The following is a 15,096-nucleotide window of genomic DNA, read 5'->3' as shown; positions in this document are numbered from 1 at the left end:
CTTTCTAATTTGATGAACTATACTCTCCAATGCAAGGTGTTCCAACAAATGTTTTAAACAGACAAACCAATTGAAAAATTTCCTTAATAATTTGTCAAGACCAGCAGATACCCTGATGAATGGATATGCCATGCAACAGGTTACATGGGAATTTCAAGGCCACTAACATTTTATTACAGATTCTTCTTAGATTCAGTATTATGATGACAGCTATTTTCACATATATAAATATATAAGTTACTTGTGGCAACTTATCAAAAAAACTACCTGATAGTCAATTTAGGTGTTACCTCATTTGTTTTTATAACAAAATATTACAGTTTTCCTTTGATATAAGTTATTTACAATATAGTTAGTCTATTATTTGCAACAAGCCACATAAAAAAACAGTATAAAATACTGAACTTACTGAACTTAATATACAGAACTTGAAATTTAAGAAATTAATTTTTTTTTTTAAATAATGACTACACCTGTTATGCTTCTTTGACCTATTAGCAATACTAATGCATACTGCACTTTGCACACTTCTTGCAGAATACAGCAACAGCTAGCTGATAGTGTAACTAGAAGCAGAGTACGGGAGCGTATTCACTGCATGATACAATTTCTCACTCTGTTCAATGTGTACCTGTTGGTTGTTTTTTCTGATCTTCAAACAAGTCAGCTGAACTTATAGATGAACTTCCAGAGAGTCTTTCTAGTCGAGCCCTTGCTTCATACTAGAATAGAATTGAGAAGAAAAAGTATTGTAACAGTATGCTGTCATCTTTCGAGGTCATGTCAGGTAATTCACGAGATTATAGAGACCGTTTTCGAACATACAAATCCAGCTGAGGTTGACCATTCTGAAAGTTGTTCCCATTTTGTAGTTTTCACATGACTTATATGGTGTGAGTTTGTCACTATCTCAACTCATTTCTGAGTTGATCAAAGGAGTGACATTTACCATTGCAACAACAAGAGGCCTACTCACTGTTAGCAACCCTAAAATTGCTGAAAAATTATGCAAACATTAAAAACAACAACTAAAAAATGTGATATTGAGTGGTTGGGTAGGATAAAGAAAAAGCACAGTGGTTCGCATCATGTTAACCCTTCTAATCACATGATGCTTTTAATTCAACTTTTTCTGAGTTCCCTGGGAATGGTAATACACCAATTATATTTTTTTACATTACTCTTTACATTGTTAATTTTTCATTAAAAATAATTTTTTAAAATGATCCCTCACCTCCAAAACACAATAGAATATTAATCTGTTTCTTATTTCTAGGCTGATTCAATTACATGTCATTTGTTGAACAATTTATCTGCTTAGTTAGCCTTAAAATAGGAATAATGTTTCCATGTAACAAATACAAAGGGGACAGCTGTTTCAACAACGGTTTGTTGGCATCAGTTTGGGTATTTAGGACAAATGAAGTAAGCCTTCACCCTACATCAGGCTGATTCTTTCAAAAATAAAGACTTCTGAATCATTGTCTACCACTTCTATCAGAGAAGAATGATGTTGGAGGTAAGGTCCTACTTGTAGCTGCAACTCCTTAAAATTAAATAATAAACTATCAGAGTTATCAGACACTTGTACATTTCTATCAAACAAATACTCAAGTGGACATAATTCTCTAAGCTTACTAATTCTACCAATTTTAACTATTTATTGCCTTCTCTTTATAAAAGAACACCATGTTTACAGTGAAAGAATATTTTAACATTCAAAAATATTTATCACTGCTTTCTACTTACATCAGCATGATCTTGCCTTCCAAAATACATATCTGATGAAATTGCTTTTACGTTGCCAAATTTTTTTTGCGCCTCATCTGTGTTTAAAGATGGTTCATACTCAGGCTTACGACGAGACGCAGGCCTAAAACAAAAATAAACTGCATTAGTGAGAGTAACTTTTATTTTATTCTGCCATAACATCACAGCAGAATGCAAGAAATCAAACAAGAAGCACTATCATCATTGCTTTGTGAAGCCTAAAAGTATAATAGTGATTTTTTTTTTAATAAAAATTAAGTCAGTATCAACCCAGGATAAAGAAATTCAGATAACTAAGTTGATATAGCAACAAACAAAATTTCAGTGACAGCTTTACAAGATGGTGAACATATAGTATTTCAAATTCATTAATCTTGTATCTTTATTTTCAGAGTTCATTTAAAAAGCAAGCTAAATTACATCAACAAGGACAGAATATTTCTACAAAATCTCAAAAAATCCAAAATACAATGTCAGTGAAATTCAGGTTTAAATGTAATAGCACAAAAAGGTTCAACATCCTTTGAACTGTCACTGCCTTCCACCTCAAACACACACATTCAACTCTTGCCTTTTTTTTTTTTTTTTTTTTTTTTTTTTTGGTAAATGTACTCAAATAAAGAAGTAATAGTGTTATGGACGTGAACCCCTACTTTGTGTAATATGCATCACTGGTCTACTCTTTAGGAAACAACAGAATATGCTTGTGTTAAAAAAAAAAATCTGTACTTAACCGCACAAACTGCATTTTACAGGTAAATGAAAAACACAGTTTTAAGTAACAAGAACCGAAGCAGAGAACACCAACCAAGCACACATTTTCCACTTGATTGCAAAGATAAAAACACAGTTGTCAAAGAAGAAATACATTCATTTTTCATCATCACAACAATTAGAACTGTTGTTTGCAAGTATCTTCAATGCCTTCATCCTGGAAAGCTGAGTGCCCTACAGTTTCACTCATTTGGTAACTGGGTTGTCTTTGGTTCATTAGGCAACAAACAAAGCAAGTAAAGCAAGTATGCTCTCAGAACAGTGCAAATATTTGAGTTTCTCTCTACATCTTTTGTCTACTTCTCTTTATGCTGAAATGCTTTGGCAATTACCTCTAGTACATACACTGTACAGCACTGAGCAAAACAGACCAAGTGCTTAAAATGTAAATACAAAATTTAGCTTACAAAAGAAATTCAGCCAAGAAGTCCCTTGACTGCTGATGAAAGTTAGGGTCAAATTCTCCTTATGGACTGAAGAAATCCTAGTACTATGACCAGACTCAAATCATATTAACAAGCTTGGGCTTTCTGTACAAAAATCAGCTAGGTTTTCTTGGTATACCTGTCTGAAAATCCTGTACTTTTTGAAGTTAATGTTATATCAACATCTCTACTATTATTTTCTTTCTTCCAAAAAGAATCTGAATTGTCATCCCATCTAGAGAAATTGCTGCTCCTCAAATCTGAAGAATCATAGTACCTAAAATAAAAGAAGGGAAAAAAAAAGGTATTGAAAATGTAGGATCTTTATATTGTTAGATAAATATTGCTATAAGTGTTCACTAGCAAGTAAGTTTTCAGCACAATGATAGTTGCCAGTGAATAATCTGGATTTCATAATACTGGTTAGAAGCTTTGTACAGTTGAATCCAATGGATTTTTGGTTTTTTACACATATATCTGACTGAAAAGTTCGGTCTTTCTTTAGGCTGGATATGGTCATGAATATGCAGTGAACTGCCTGAAAGATATGGTCCCACAAGTTCTTATTACTTCAAAGTATTACATCTTCTTTAGTGTGAGGCAAAGCACTGGGAAGAACATTGCCAAGATACCTGGCTGGTTTAAGGGCAACCCTAAGAAAACTTCAGGATGGACCCTGCAAGCAAGGCACCATGATGACCCTACAAGGTAGTCTGCTTAAAAAGGCCTGGTGCTCTTGACACTCCATGCTAAGATACCAGCTATGAAAAAAGCCACCACAACTTTCAAGGCACTTTGAACACTCCAGAGATCCAAGAGCACCTAACTAACCCATGGCATCCAACTGTGCTGTGGTTCCACATGGGGCAAAGTTTCCTAAGAGGCTGGTAGTGGCTAATCTCACAGTTCCATATGAATCAATCTGTAAGCTATGCAAGCAGAGAATCTGCTCCCATTTTCTGAGGCATCAGCAAACATAGGTCAGAACAGTAAGGAAAGCCCTTGTCTCTCATTCTGTATATATTTTTTAATACAGATAGTAAGTACCTCTGAGTTTTGTAACATGTTTTATTAAAACAATGCTAATTTCTTAAAAGTGAGCCTTAATTTAATAAGACAATGTTCTCTTGCATATCAAAACTGCAAGGAAAACACAAACAGAAAGAAAAGGAAAAAAGAAATTAAGCACATTTGTCATTTCTGGTGGTACATTGTATTGACCTTTTCCCTTTGACTATCTACACATATCTAAACATATATGGAAAATACTTAAAAAAAAAAAAACAACACCCTACTAAAATGCCAAAGATTAAGAATTTCCCTTTGTGGTTAAATAAACTTGCGTAAAACTTGCATATGACCAGGACGGGGAGACTATCAAAACGACAGGAGGCTAGCAGAATTGAATCATTCAGTAGAACAAGCATGGGTTATTAAAGTCTGCACCTGTATTTTGTGAAAAGCACTCTTTAAAAAAAATGTTCTCCACGTTTGTGTTACGAATAGTCACGACACTTGTTTTTGCAGTTTATGAGAAGTGTGACACCTTCAGCAGCAAAGTCTCCCACCACTGCACAAGGGAAATAGCAGGGACAGATCTGGAAGAAACTTCTACAAAAAGCAGGAGTCTCTCCTGACAGACGAAGGGAAGTACATTTAGTGCTCTGAGTGAAGAAGGCTCATGCAATCATGCTTCATCTTCACAATCTCATCCTACAGAGTGGATGTTACACCCAGCAGATTCTTGATGGTATTTTTTCCTGATAAATTAGGCTTTTTACCCCGTCCACCTATTAGATACAGGTGGAAAATCCAAAGGAAGAGTTATATCTGTAAGTCGAAAAGAAAGCAAAATCACAGAATCCACTGTTTGGGGCACATCACAATACCAATTCAATGTTTCACTGTTCCTTGAGCTTAGGTTGTTTTCAGTGCAATACCACGTGTAAAATAAATAAAAGGAAGGCAGAAACTCCCAGACAACAGTGGTACAGCATTAGAAAATAGTTGGTCTTCCAAATTTCTTCATTCAGCTGCCTCTTTCCCTTACATTGGCTTAGAAATATGGCAAGGCACTACATGCTTTCCTACAACCAGGGTCACTTTCTTTTGGCCTGACTTCTCTGTTTCTGGGTCATATGTTCCTATGGTAGCAGGGTGTAGAAGCACAGAATACAACCTGCAAGGAAGCGACACTGTTATTCCTGCCCACCTAATGAAGAAGTGGCAGCAATCTTTAAAAGTTCCATATGGATGTGTAATAACAAACAAGGTGTTTACATATGTATGAAGCTATCCAATTTCACTATGGCCATCAAAACCACGGGATGGGCCAGGGGCTACAAGAGCTGATTTGAATAAAATGACTTATTTTCTCCATCCTTCCCTCTCAGATTTTCATAACTTCGCAAAATGCTTCTTCAGTATTCGGGGGGTGGGAGGGGGAGGGAGAAAGAAAAATTGCATTTAATAGAAAATAAAGTTTTACATTGTTATGCTAATAAAGATTTTATTAATTGTAGCAAAAAGAAAAAACAGAATCCAAGGATTTTAAGATGCATCAATTATATACCTAAGCCTTCAGACATTTAGCTTGCTTAATTTACAGATACTTATCAGCACTCTAATATCCAGCATGATTATTTTGCTTTTGGGCATATACTAAGATGATATTAAAATTACTTTACCTCTGTTTCAAAGTCACAGCTTGGAATAAAAGATAATAACCACCTTACAAACCTTATCAAGTCCAACAATCTGACTTCATACTTTCTTTAAAGAGAATGAATTTGTACACCAACTCCAATTAGATTCTACTATTGCTATAACTAGAAGAACAAGAGCCAAGAACAGGTAGGTTACAATTTATCTTCTAATTATTGAACCAAAACACATTAAAAAGCCTCTTCCATAATTTATCCTTTGCCTGCTAGTAGGCTTATGAATAACCTGAGAGCAGTAACAGTTCTTTTCAAGGAACAAATGGGGAAGCACTGAAATGACACATTTTATTTTACAAGACTGCTGCCAGTTTACTTGGTACCACATTTGCATTTCTGCCACTAGTGATTACAAAGTAATGACACAAAAGTCTTTGTGTTTTTATTTCCCTGTCTACAAGTAATTAGGTACAATTTTTCATGTTTCTGTGGCACCAATCCAACAAAGGCAGTTTATAAAAGCAACACCTGTTTCTATCGGTCCACAAACAGCTGTTTCATTGCAATTAATGCCAGTAGGACTAATTATTTTTCCTCTCCCTCCCAATGGCAGTATTTTATAATTTGCATTGCATTTATACTCTGATCAAAAATTCGTCAATTGTTTTGCCTACATTTTATGTTCAAATACATAAAAGTCTATCAAATAAGCCTGCAGACATCTACACAGTGCATCCAACACACAATACCTCAAAAAGATTGAAGTTTTTGCATTTGACATGCATCCAGTTAAAAGACTGATGCAACTGTAGTATATCTAGTATCAGACTTCGATACTTGTTTAATTTTAAACTGAAAGTTGAAGACAGTACCACAAGAAAGAAAAAAAAAAGAACAAACAGAAGTGATTCTGACAAAAATTCACTCCATTCAGTACACAGCAAATAAAAGCTTACACAGCAACTGTCTGTGCAAGTAGAGACTAGACCCTGAACAAGACAAAACCTGTAAACACGTAATTCGGGCTACCTCCTCCTCAGAAAAAGTAACTCCTCTTCTTTATAAATACATCTGTCATGGACGTAAGGTCAACTCCTTCACAACTTTTCTGATTCAAATGTCTCCTGACAATAGGCTAGGTGTGTAGACATGTTCAATTGTCTTCTGGTTTGCTCTTGAGTTCCAAATATATTGTGTATATTTGAATACGTAACTTGCATATACTTCTACACCCACGCAAAATAAAAAGCTCATACATTACCTTGAACCAGAAGCGAAATATGAGTCTTCCACATCATCAGTGTACTTTTTCTTCGGCTTTGCAATTGCAGGTGTTTCCTGCTCTATTGTTTGCATATCTGAGGTGACTGAGTGAGAAATGCCACTGGGGACAGGAAGAAAATAAGTATGTAAAGAGATGACAAAGCTCATACCCTAAAAAAAAAAAAAAGAAATGAAAGCCCAAATCTAGTTTCTGAAGCTTGCTGATAAAGCCCAAGCTATACCAACATTTAAGAAGAGAGGAGGAATTTAAAAAAAAAAAAAAAAAAAAAAAAAAAAGCACCCTGGAAAACTCTACTGTAGTTCTCTGAAGTAGTGACAGGACTTCTGAACACACAGACCATTCCAACAGCTGGAAAACACGGCAATGTGACTTTTTCAGAGTTCTGCCTTGTAAAAGACAGACTATACTTAGGCTGGTACTGTTCACTGAAAACATCCTGACTACCTTCGTCACAGTCAGCTAATGGAGGCAAACACCCTACAGACATCCTACAATTTAGGTTAACACCTGTCTGGCAGGTTAGAACTTAAATCTATCAGAAGCAATCCTACCCCTTCCCCCTGACAAATACTAGAGTCTTTGATGATATTGTTTAAGTTTCCATAGCACACTTTAGTATATTTTTTCATTTCCCAAGTAAAATGAAGGGTAACTGCATAAAGCAGTTTAAATACAGTTTATAGAACTTCACATACCTTCTGTTGCTGCCAAATCCCATGCCAAGTCTCTCCAATTCATTTTTCTTCTTACCAGACAGATTTAACTTTTCTTCTTTCATTTTAATATCAAGATCTCTGTAGGCCAATCGTAAAGATGATACACTAGAACAAAACATACAGTAACTGAGCACCCAACCTAATAATATTGGTAGAAAATTAACTATATATTGCAGCACTGTGTTTTGTATGTTCTGTGTTTACTGAAAATACTCATTATTAAATGGATTAACTTCCAACTATAAGGATGGGAGAAAGACAGTAGAGACAACTGTCTAAATGGTACCCCAGTCTGTGTATGAGCAGGCAGCCTTTTTCAAAACTAATGTGAAACATGCTACTGCTAAAGTTCAGGACACACTTTTGCACCACCATTAAGTCAACCTGAAAGAGCCTTTTTTCCACAGTCCTAATTCTATGTGACACCAAATAATTGCCAAAATTATCCAACTCTGATACACTACAGTACTGTAACATTCATGATACACTACTAGTAATGTTTTCCCCTAGTACGCAGCTTGGCCCTGCTATATCTCCCTCCCTTCATCCCCTTCATGCTCCACTTGCTATACATACACTCTTGAGACAAGTGCTAGAGGTAGACTTTATTGATGCTTCTTTATTGATGCTTCCCTTCCCTGTGCCTGAAAAGGTGTCTCAGAAGAGGGGAGGAGAGAGTCTTCGTACTCCCAAAATGGAATATATTCTGTATTATGGAAACTCTGAAGCACCCAAAACTTATAATTTTCTGCACAGCTGGCAAAGGGCACAGCATCTGGTCTTCTTCCTTCACAGACAAGGGATGTAGGTACCAGCCTGCTATAAGAAATGGGACATCACTCCTCCACTGATGAGGCATTTCAAAAAGGAGGAGACATCTCAGTCTTGTGATGATTAGTTACCCTTTGACTGGGGCTTTAGGAGGACTTGGAGCCAGAACTAAAAAATCACTACATCTTATGTTCAGACGCTTGTAACAACAAAAGTCAGATACAAACCAGGATGCATCTGTGGAATGACTTTTGAAACCAATAAAATCAGAAAAATGTATCTTCAAAGCACAGAGAGTGTTCAGGGACATTGTAAAATCAGTTCTTACAGTTTAGGACCAACTGTTACACAGAAAATTGAAAATGTTCACTAAAATTCAACTTGAAACTGTTACTGATAAAATCTACCCAGCACTTTAAGTAGAAAGATTAGCAGCTCATCTTATGAAATATGTTTTATGAACATCAAAAATCTTATTTGCTGTTGATTAAAACAAATATGGATACTGATCAATTTTTTTAAAGTAACTCCAGTTATCTTTTTTATTGTCAGTGCATAGCAGAAAATAAAGAACCTGTGTACCAATTATAAAGATCACATTTTAAGTCTCAATGCTCTTTCTCCTTTTTAAGAACTAGACTACAAAAGCGTTGTTTCCATTCCTGCCATGTAAGAAAGCCACCTTGAATTAATTGGCTAAAGCTCATTAGTCGAGCTTTTAAAACTAAAACGACCACACAAATTAGTTGGAAGCAAATGCAATTTTCAAAGTATTCACCCTTCTTTAGTTCTGGTATATACTGCCATCTACAGTTAAAAATGCAAAAATTTAATCTCAAGGGAAATACAGTTATTTTGCCTCTACTGGGACTGGATCCATAAACTGAAGTGTATCTGCACCCCTCTTGTTTGCATTTTTAGAGGGTTCTGGCCACTGCAGAAAGGTTGCAGAGACCTTATACTAAAGGTTGCCTTGGATCTATATAGATTTATACATTTCTGACACAAAAACCGAATCACTGCTTGGGACTTTCTTCCAAACTATTATATTATAGACTGTTTTAAATAGTATTCAGTTCAGTACATCAAAACAAAATAAACTAGGTAACTAGCATGGTGTGAAGAAAGTTCAAGAGGCAAGAGTCTTCTACATTAATACTTAAATTTAACATACTTTAGATTTATTTCACATTTTATTACTATGTATCAGTAGAATGCCTCCTTATTTTCTGTGTTAAATAAGAATAACACTAAGGTTATTTTTAAAGATAGCACTGGGCTATTTCCACAGTAAATCATCAACTGTAGAAACATATACTTAATGGCAAAAGAAAGGGTAATGGGGAATTACTGTTTGCCCCACCTCATCCACATTTGGGGTTTTTTTTTTAAAGCAAGAACTGAAGTGTTATTTGCATGAGCTAATCTCTGGTAGTATTTAAAATGTTGACAATTACTTCATTAACATGAAATCAGGCTTCATGGTTTACCATTGTATATATAATTCATACTTACAGTGGCTCTTCCTTCTCAGTTTTCTTAATGCTATGAAGATCCTCCTGTTCCTTCATTTTATCTACAGCTTGTGCTTGTTTTTCAATCTCATTAAAGCTTTGGCTGCTCACTTTTTGTGCTCCCAAACCACCTTTTTTGGCACCAAGCTTGATTTATTGAAAAACAAAAAACAAAAGCCCCAACATTACAACTGAGACAATCACCTCAACTGACTTAACAGTCAACTTTGACAGCAACAGCAAGCACTATTGGGGGCATATGCAAACAACAATGACAATTTGGAGCAGAGAAAATATTTTTTCATGTTTTGACCCTCTACATGCTTCTACTAACTTACCAATTTGGTTAGCTCTGCAAACAAGCATCACAGCGTAATGAAACTATTATAGTTTTAATTGTTCACAGGTTGGCATGTTCAAATAAGTATTATAATATATAGCACAACTTTAGTTTCTTAATAATGATTTTGTTGCATAGGAATAATATAATAAAATTTGTTGCAATGGAACTACTTGGTGCTCATTTATTTTATGCATAATTTACATTTAGAAGTGGCAAAGATTCTTGAATCAGTTCTCACTGGCCAGGCTAGTGTGTTATCTTAAGTATTGATTTATTCATATTTTTAATAAACATGTACATAGGTATTTACTGATTTGTGGTAGGAGAGCAATATACAAGTTTGTATATACGTGTATGCATGATTAGCCTTTACATGTGACAAAGCATTGTAAACTCTTTTTAGATATACATGTCACAGAATCACAGAATGGTTAAGGGTTGGAAGGGACCTCTGGAGATCATCTAGTCCAACGCCCTGCCAAAGCAGGTTCCCCTAGAGCATGTTGCACAGGGTTGTGTCCAGGCAGGTTTTGAATATCTCCAGAGAAGGAGAATCCACAACCTCCCTGGGCAGCCTGTTCCAGTGCTCTGTCACCTTCAAAGTAAAGAATCACAAAATCACAGAATCAATCAGGTTGGAAGAGACCTCAGGGATCATCGAGTTCAACCGTTGCCCTTACACCACCCTGTCAACTAGACCATGGCACTAAGTGCCATGTCCAGTCTTTTCTTAAACACATCCAGAGATGGTGACTCCACCACCTCCCTGGGCAGCCCATTCCAATGTCTAATGACCCTTTCTGAAAAGAAATTCTTCCTGATGTCCAACCTGAACCTCCCCTGGCGAAGCTTGAGGCTGTGTCCTCTTGTCCTATCGCTAGTTGCCCGGGAGAAGAGGCCAACTCCCACTTCACTACAACCTCCCTTCAGGTAGTTGTAGACTGCAATAAGGTCACCTCGGAGCCTCCTCTTCTCCAGGCTAAACAACCCCAGCTCCCTCAGCCGTTCCTCGTAGGTCAGACCCTCCAGACCCTTCAGCAGCTTGGTCGCCCTCCTCTGGACTCACTCCAACACCTCAACATCTTTCTTGAAGTGCGGGGCCCAGAACTGAACAAAGTACTCAAGATGCGGCCTCACCAGTGCTGAGTAGAGAGGGACAATCACTTCCCTAGACCGGCTGGCTACACTATTCCTAATAGAGGCCAGGATGCCATTGGCCTTCTTGGCCATCTGGGCACACTGCTGCCTCATGTTTAGCTGGCTGTCGATCAGCACCCCCAGGTCTCTTTCCACCGGGCCGCTTTCTAACCACTCTTCCCCCAGCCTGTAGCGCTGCATGGGGTTGTGGCCGAAGTGTAAGACCTGGCACTTGTTCTTGTTGAACCTCGTGCCATTGGTCTCGGCCCATCTATCTAACCTGTCCAGATCCCTCTGTAGGGCCTTCCTACCCTCCAGCAGATCGACACTGCCACCCAGCTTGGTGTCATCTGCAAATTTACTGAGGGTGCACTCAATCCCTACGTCTAGATCATCTATAAAGATATTGAACAGCACCAGCCCCAGAACTGAGCCCTGGGGAACACCACTAGTGACCGGACACCAGTTGGACTTTGCCCCATTCACCACCACTCTCTGGGCTCGGCCATCCAGCCAGTTTTTAACCCATTGAAGAGTCCACCCATCCAAGCCCCGGGCAGCCAGTTTGTCTAGGAGGATACTGTGGGAGACAGTGTCGAATGCCTTACTGAAGTCTAGACAGACTACATCCACAGCCCTGCCCTCATCTACTAAGTGGGTCACTTTGTCATAGAAGGAGACCAGGTTGGTCAAGCAGGACCTGCCTTTCATGAATCCATGTTGGCTGGCCCCGATGCCCCGATTGTCCTGCATGTGCCGTGTAATGGCACTCAGGATGATCTGTTCCATCACCTTGCCTGGCACCAAGGTCAGGCTGACGGGCCTGTAGTTCCCTGGATCATCCTTCCGACCCTTCTTGTAGATGGGCGTTATGTTTGCTAATATCCAGTCAGCTGGAACTTCTCCAGTTAACCAGGACTGCCGGTAGATAATAGAGAGTGGTTTGGCAAGTTCATTTGCTAGTTCTTTCATTACTCTGGGGTGAATCCCATCCAGGCCCATCGCCTTGTGGGTGTCCAGCTGGCACAGCAGGTCACTAACCGTCTCCTCCTGGATTACGGGAGATTCACACAGCCCCCCGTCCCTAACTTCAGGCTCTGGGGGCCGAGTCTCCTGAGGACAACCAGTCTTGACATTAAAGACCGAGGCAAAGAAGGCATTGAGCACCTCTGCCTTTTCCTCATCCCCTGACACTACACTACCCTCCTCATTCAGCAAGTGGTAGAGGCTCTCCTTGACCCTCCTTTTGCTGTTGATGTATTTGTAAAAGCTTTTTTTGTTGTCTTTGACTGTAGCAGCCAAATCGAGCTCTAATTGAGCTTTGGCCCCTCTAATCTTCTCCCTACACAACCTGGCCACGTCCCTATAGACCTCCCAAGTTACCCGACCCTTCTTCCAGTGCAAGTAAGCTCTCTTTTTTTCCTTAAGTTCTAGTCTAAGTTCCCTGTTTAACCAGGCCGGTCTTTTTCCCCGACGGCTTGCTTTCCTACAGACTGGGACAGCCTGCTCCTGAATATTTAACAATTCCCTTTTGAAGCATGTCCAGCCTTTCTGGACTCCTTTGCCCTTCAGGACCGACTCCCAAGGGACTCGGTCCACCAGCCTCTTAAACAGGCTAAAGTCTGCCCTGCGGAAATCTAAGGCAGAAGTTCTGCTCTTGCCCCTCCTTACTTCCCCCACTATCGAAAACTCTTAACATTTCGTGGTTGCTACTCCCAAGACGGCCACCGACCCTCACATCTCCCACTAGTCCTTCTCTGTTCACAAACAACAGGAGAAGTTCCTCCTCATATTCAGATGGAACTTCCTGTGTTTCAGCTTGTGCCCGTTGCCCCTTGTCCTGTCAGCTGAGAGGTTCCAGTTTTGCACTGGTTCTTTTAAAATAATTCTATTTCTAGTTCATATTACTTCAATACAGGGATACATATTCTTTCATTCTGATCATCAAAGATCTAAAAAGCACTTAACACTACAAATATGAATAGATACAATGATGCTGATTCAGACAGTAGCACAGCACTCAAACTGCTGTTCTTACTCTCACGTGTGTTTAATTCCTCATCTGCAACGCTGCAGCAATATTAACTTTCACAATACATTTATCTTAACCTGTTAATGCTTTGAAGTCTTCACGTAAAAGCTCTGGCCTACGTACATACAGTTTTAGGCTCTGACACTACAGTTCACAAACTGTACGTGCACCTGTGAACCTGTTACGTTCTTCTTACTGTAAAGGAACATACCTGCATATACCACTTAGAATAAGAAATTCCTCTTGTGTATTAGGGCCCTCTAGTGGGAGCAAGAAATAATAGGTTTCAGTCTACATTCATCTGCTCCAATAAACCTTCAAAATCTTTTGCCATACAATAGCCCAGACTTAAAAGAAGTGACTCCCTGTAACATGTTGTCACACATAACGGCCTAATACTAGGGCTATTTTCTTAGCCCTCAAGAGCCATTCATCCAAAGCCTAGCTTTTCCTAGGTAGCTTAACTTGAGCTGTCTTACTCAGTTTTTAAGTTCCTTGAACCATCATTCTAAGATACTCAACTCTCCTCATACCTTCTTTACAGAGACCAGATGCCTAAGAAAGTGCTAAGACCCCATCCAGAAATAAGTCTGTGAACTATCTGGAAACTATCTTGAACTGAATGCAGCTGCCAGTTATCTATAAATACAACCGAATACCATATTGCTGTGTGGTATGAGATGAGGACTGCTCCAGAAATATAGATCTGAATGCCTGAAACTCACCTTGTATTGACAGATTATGCCATATGCATATTTAGCCACTCAAAGTGTTATTCCAACTCCCCCTGTTTTCAGGATTTGCTACAAAAAGATCTTGGTGCCAACTAACTTAGGTGAAAGCCTGAAACCCTGCAACCCAGTATCAGCAAGTGAGAAGAAAGGTTACAGAAAATCAGTAGAGTTGCAGGGATGATGATGTGAAAGGAACTAAGAGAAGTGGGGTATAGACCTTGACATCAATATATACTTTGACATTTTTATTTTACTCATTTTTGAAAAAAATATCACCTGCTGTTCAGGTCCAGACAGCACAAAGAAAATTACACTCAGATATCCACATGGAAGTCTACACAGTTCAGTGAGCTATATATATATATATATATGTAAACAGACTTAGAATTTATCTGAGGTCAGAAAACAACCCACAGATCTGAAGCACTCTACTACATAATAACAGTAACCTGTTAGACAAATTCATCTTAACAATGCATTTTCAAACAGATCATTGGCTGTCTGATATAGAAATGGGTTTCAATTCCATTTTAGTTTCATAAATTGTTACCAATACAAGTACTGTTTAGTGCTAACTTACATGATACATTTCCATATTGCAATCTACATATTTCCAGAGATCTATAATACAGTTAAAATATGCATTACTTATATACACTTACCCCCTTCTTAGCTTGATTTGGTTTCTTTTTTATGAAGGTGGTGTTCTCTGCAAGGATTAAATGTACATTATTTGACATACAATTTTATTAATTCCAGAACTGCAGAAGATAATTTCCACAATATCAGTCTCAAAATAGTTTTTGGAATTTATTTTAATGCCTTGAAGTATTACAGTTTCTACACTAGGAGACTGAGATACTAAACTGAGTTACAGGGAACAGAGCTGTGAATATCTCCAAGAAAACATGGGAAACTGCCACTGATTGAGGATA

General features: G+C 38.2%; 1 protein-coding gene across 1 annotated transcript in view; it reads right to left on the bottom strand.

Annotated features, from left to right (window-relative positions):
• ARFGAP3 (ADP ribosylation factor GTPase activating protein 3) overlaps positions 1 to 15,096 on the bottom strand; it is a 38,023-nt gene that overhangs the window by 5,148 nt on the left and 17,779 nt on the right. Inside the window, exons 8-14 of the mRNA XM_068400588.1 lie at positions 14,824 to 14,870; positions 9,917 to 10,062; positions 7,610 to 7,735; positions 6,891 to 7,013; positions 3,109 to 3,246; positions 1,750 to 1,873; positions 632 to 722 (exon numbers count right to left, since the gene is read on the bottom strand). Of these exons, the coding sequence (XP_068256689.1) occupies positions 632 to 722; positions 1,750 to 1,873; positions 3,109 to 3,246; positions 6,891 to 7,013; positions 7,610 to 7,735; positions 9,917 to 10,062; positions 14,824 to 14,870 (795 nt within the window). The remainder of the gene's footprint in view (positions 1 to 631; positions 723 to 1,749; positions 1,874 to 3,108; positions 3,247 to 6,890; positions 7,014 to 7,609; positions 7,736 to 9,916; positions 10,063 to 14,823; positions 14,871 to 15,096) is intronic.

Source organism: Nyctibius grandis, chromosome 5, assembly GCF_013368605.1.
Source record: "Nyctibius grandis isolate bNycGra1 chromosome 5, bNycGra1.pri, whole genome shotgun sequence".
Classification (NCBI taxonomy): domain Eukaryota; kingdom Metazoa; phylum Chordata; class Aves; order Nyctibiiformes; family Nyctibiidae; genus Nyctibius; species Nyctibius grandis.
Note: the sequence above shows the minus strand (reverse complement) of the source record. Positions and strands in the feature narration are given on the sequence as shown.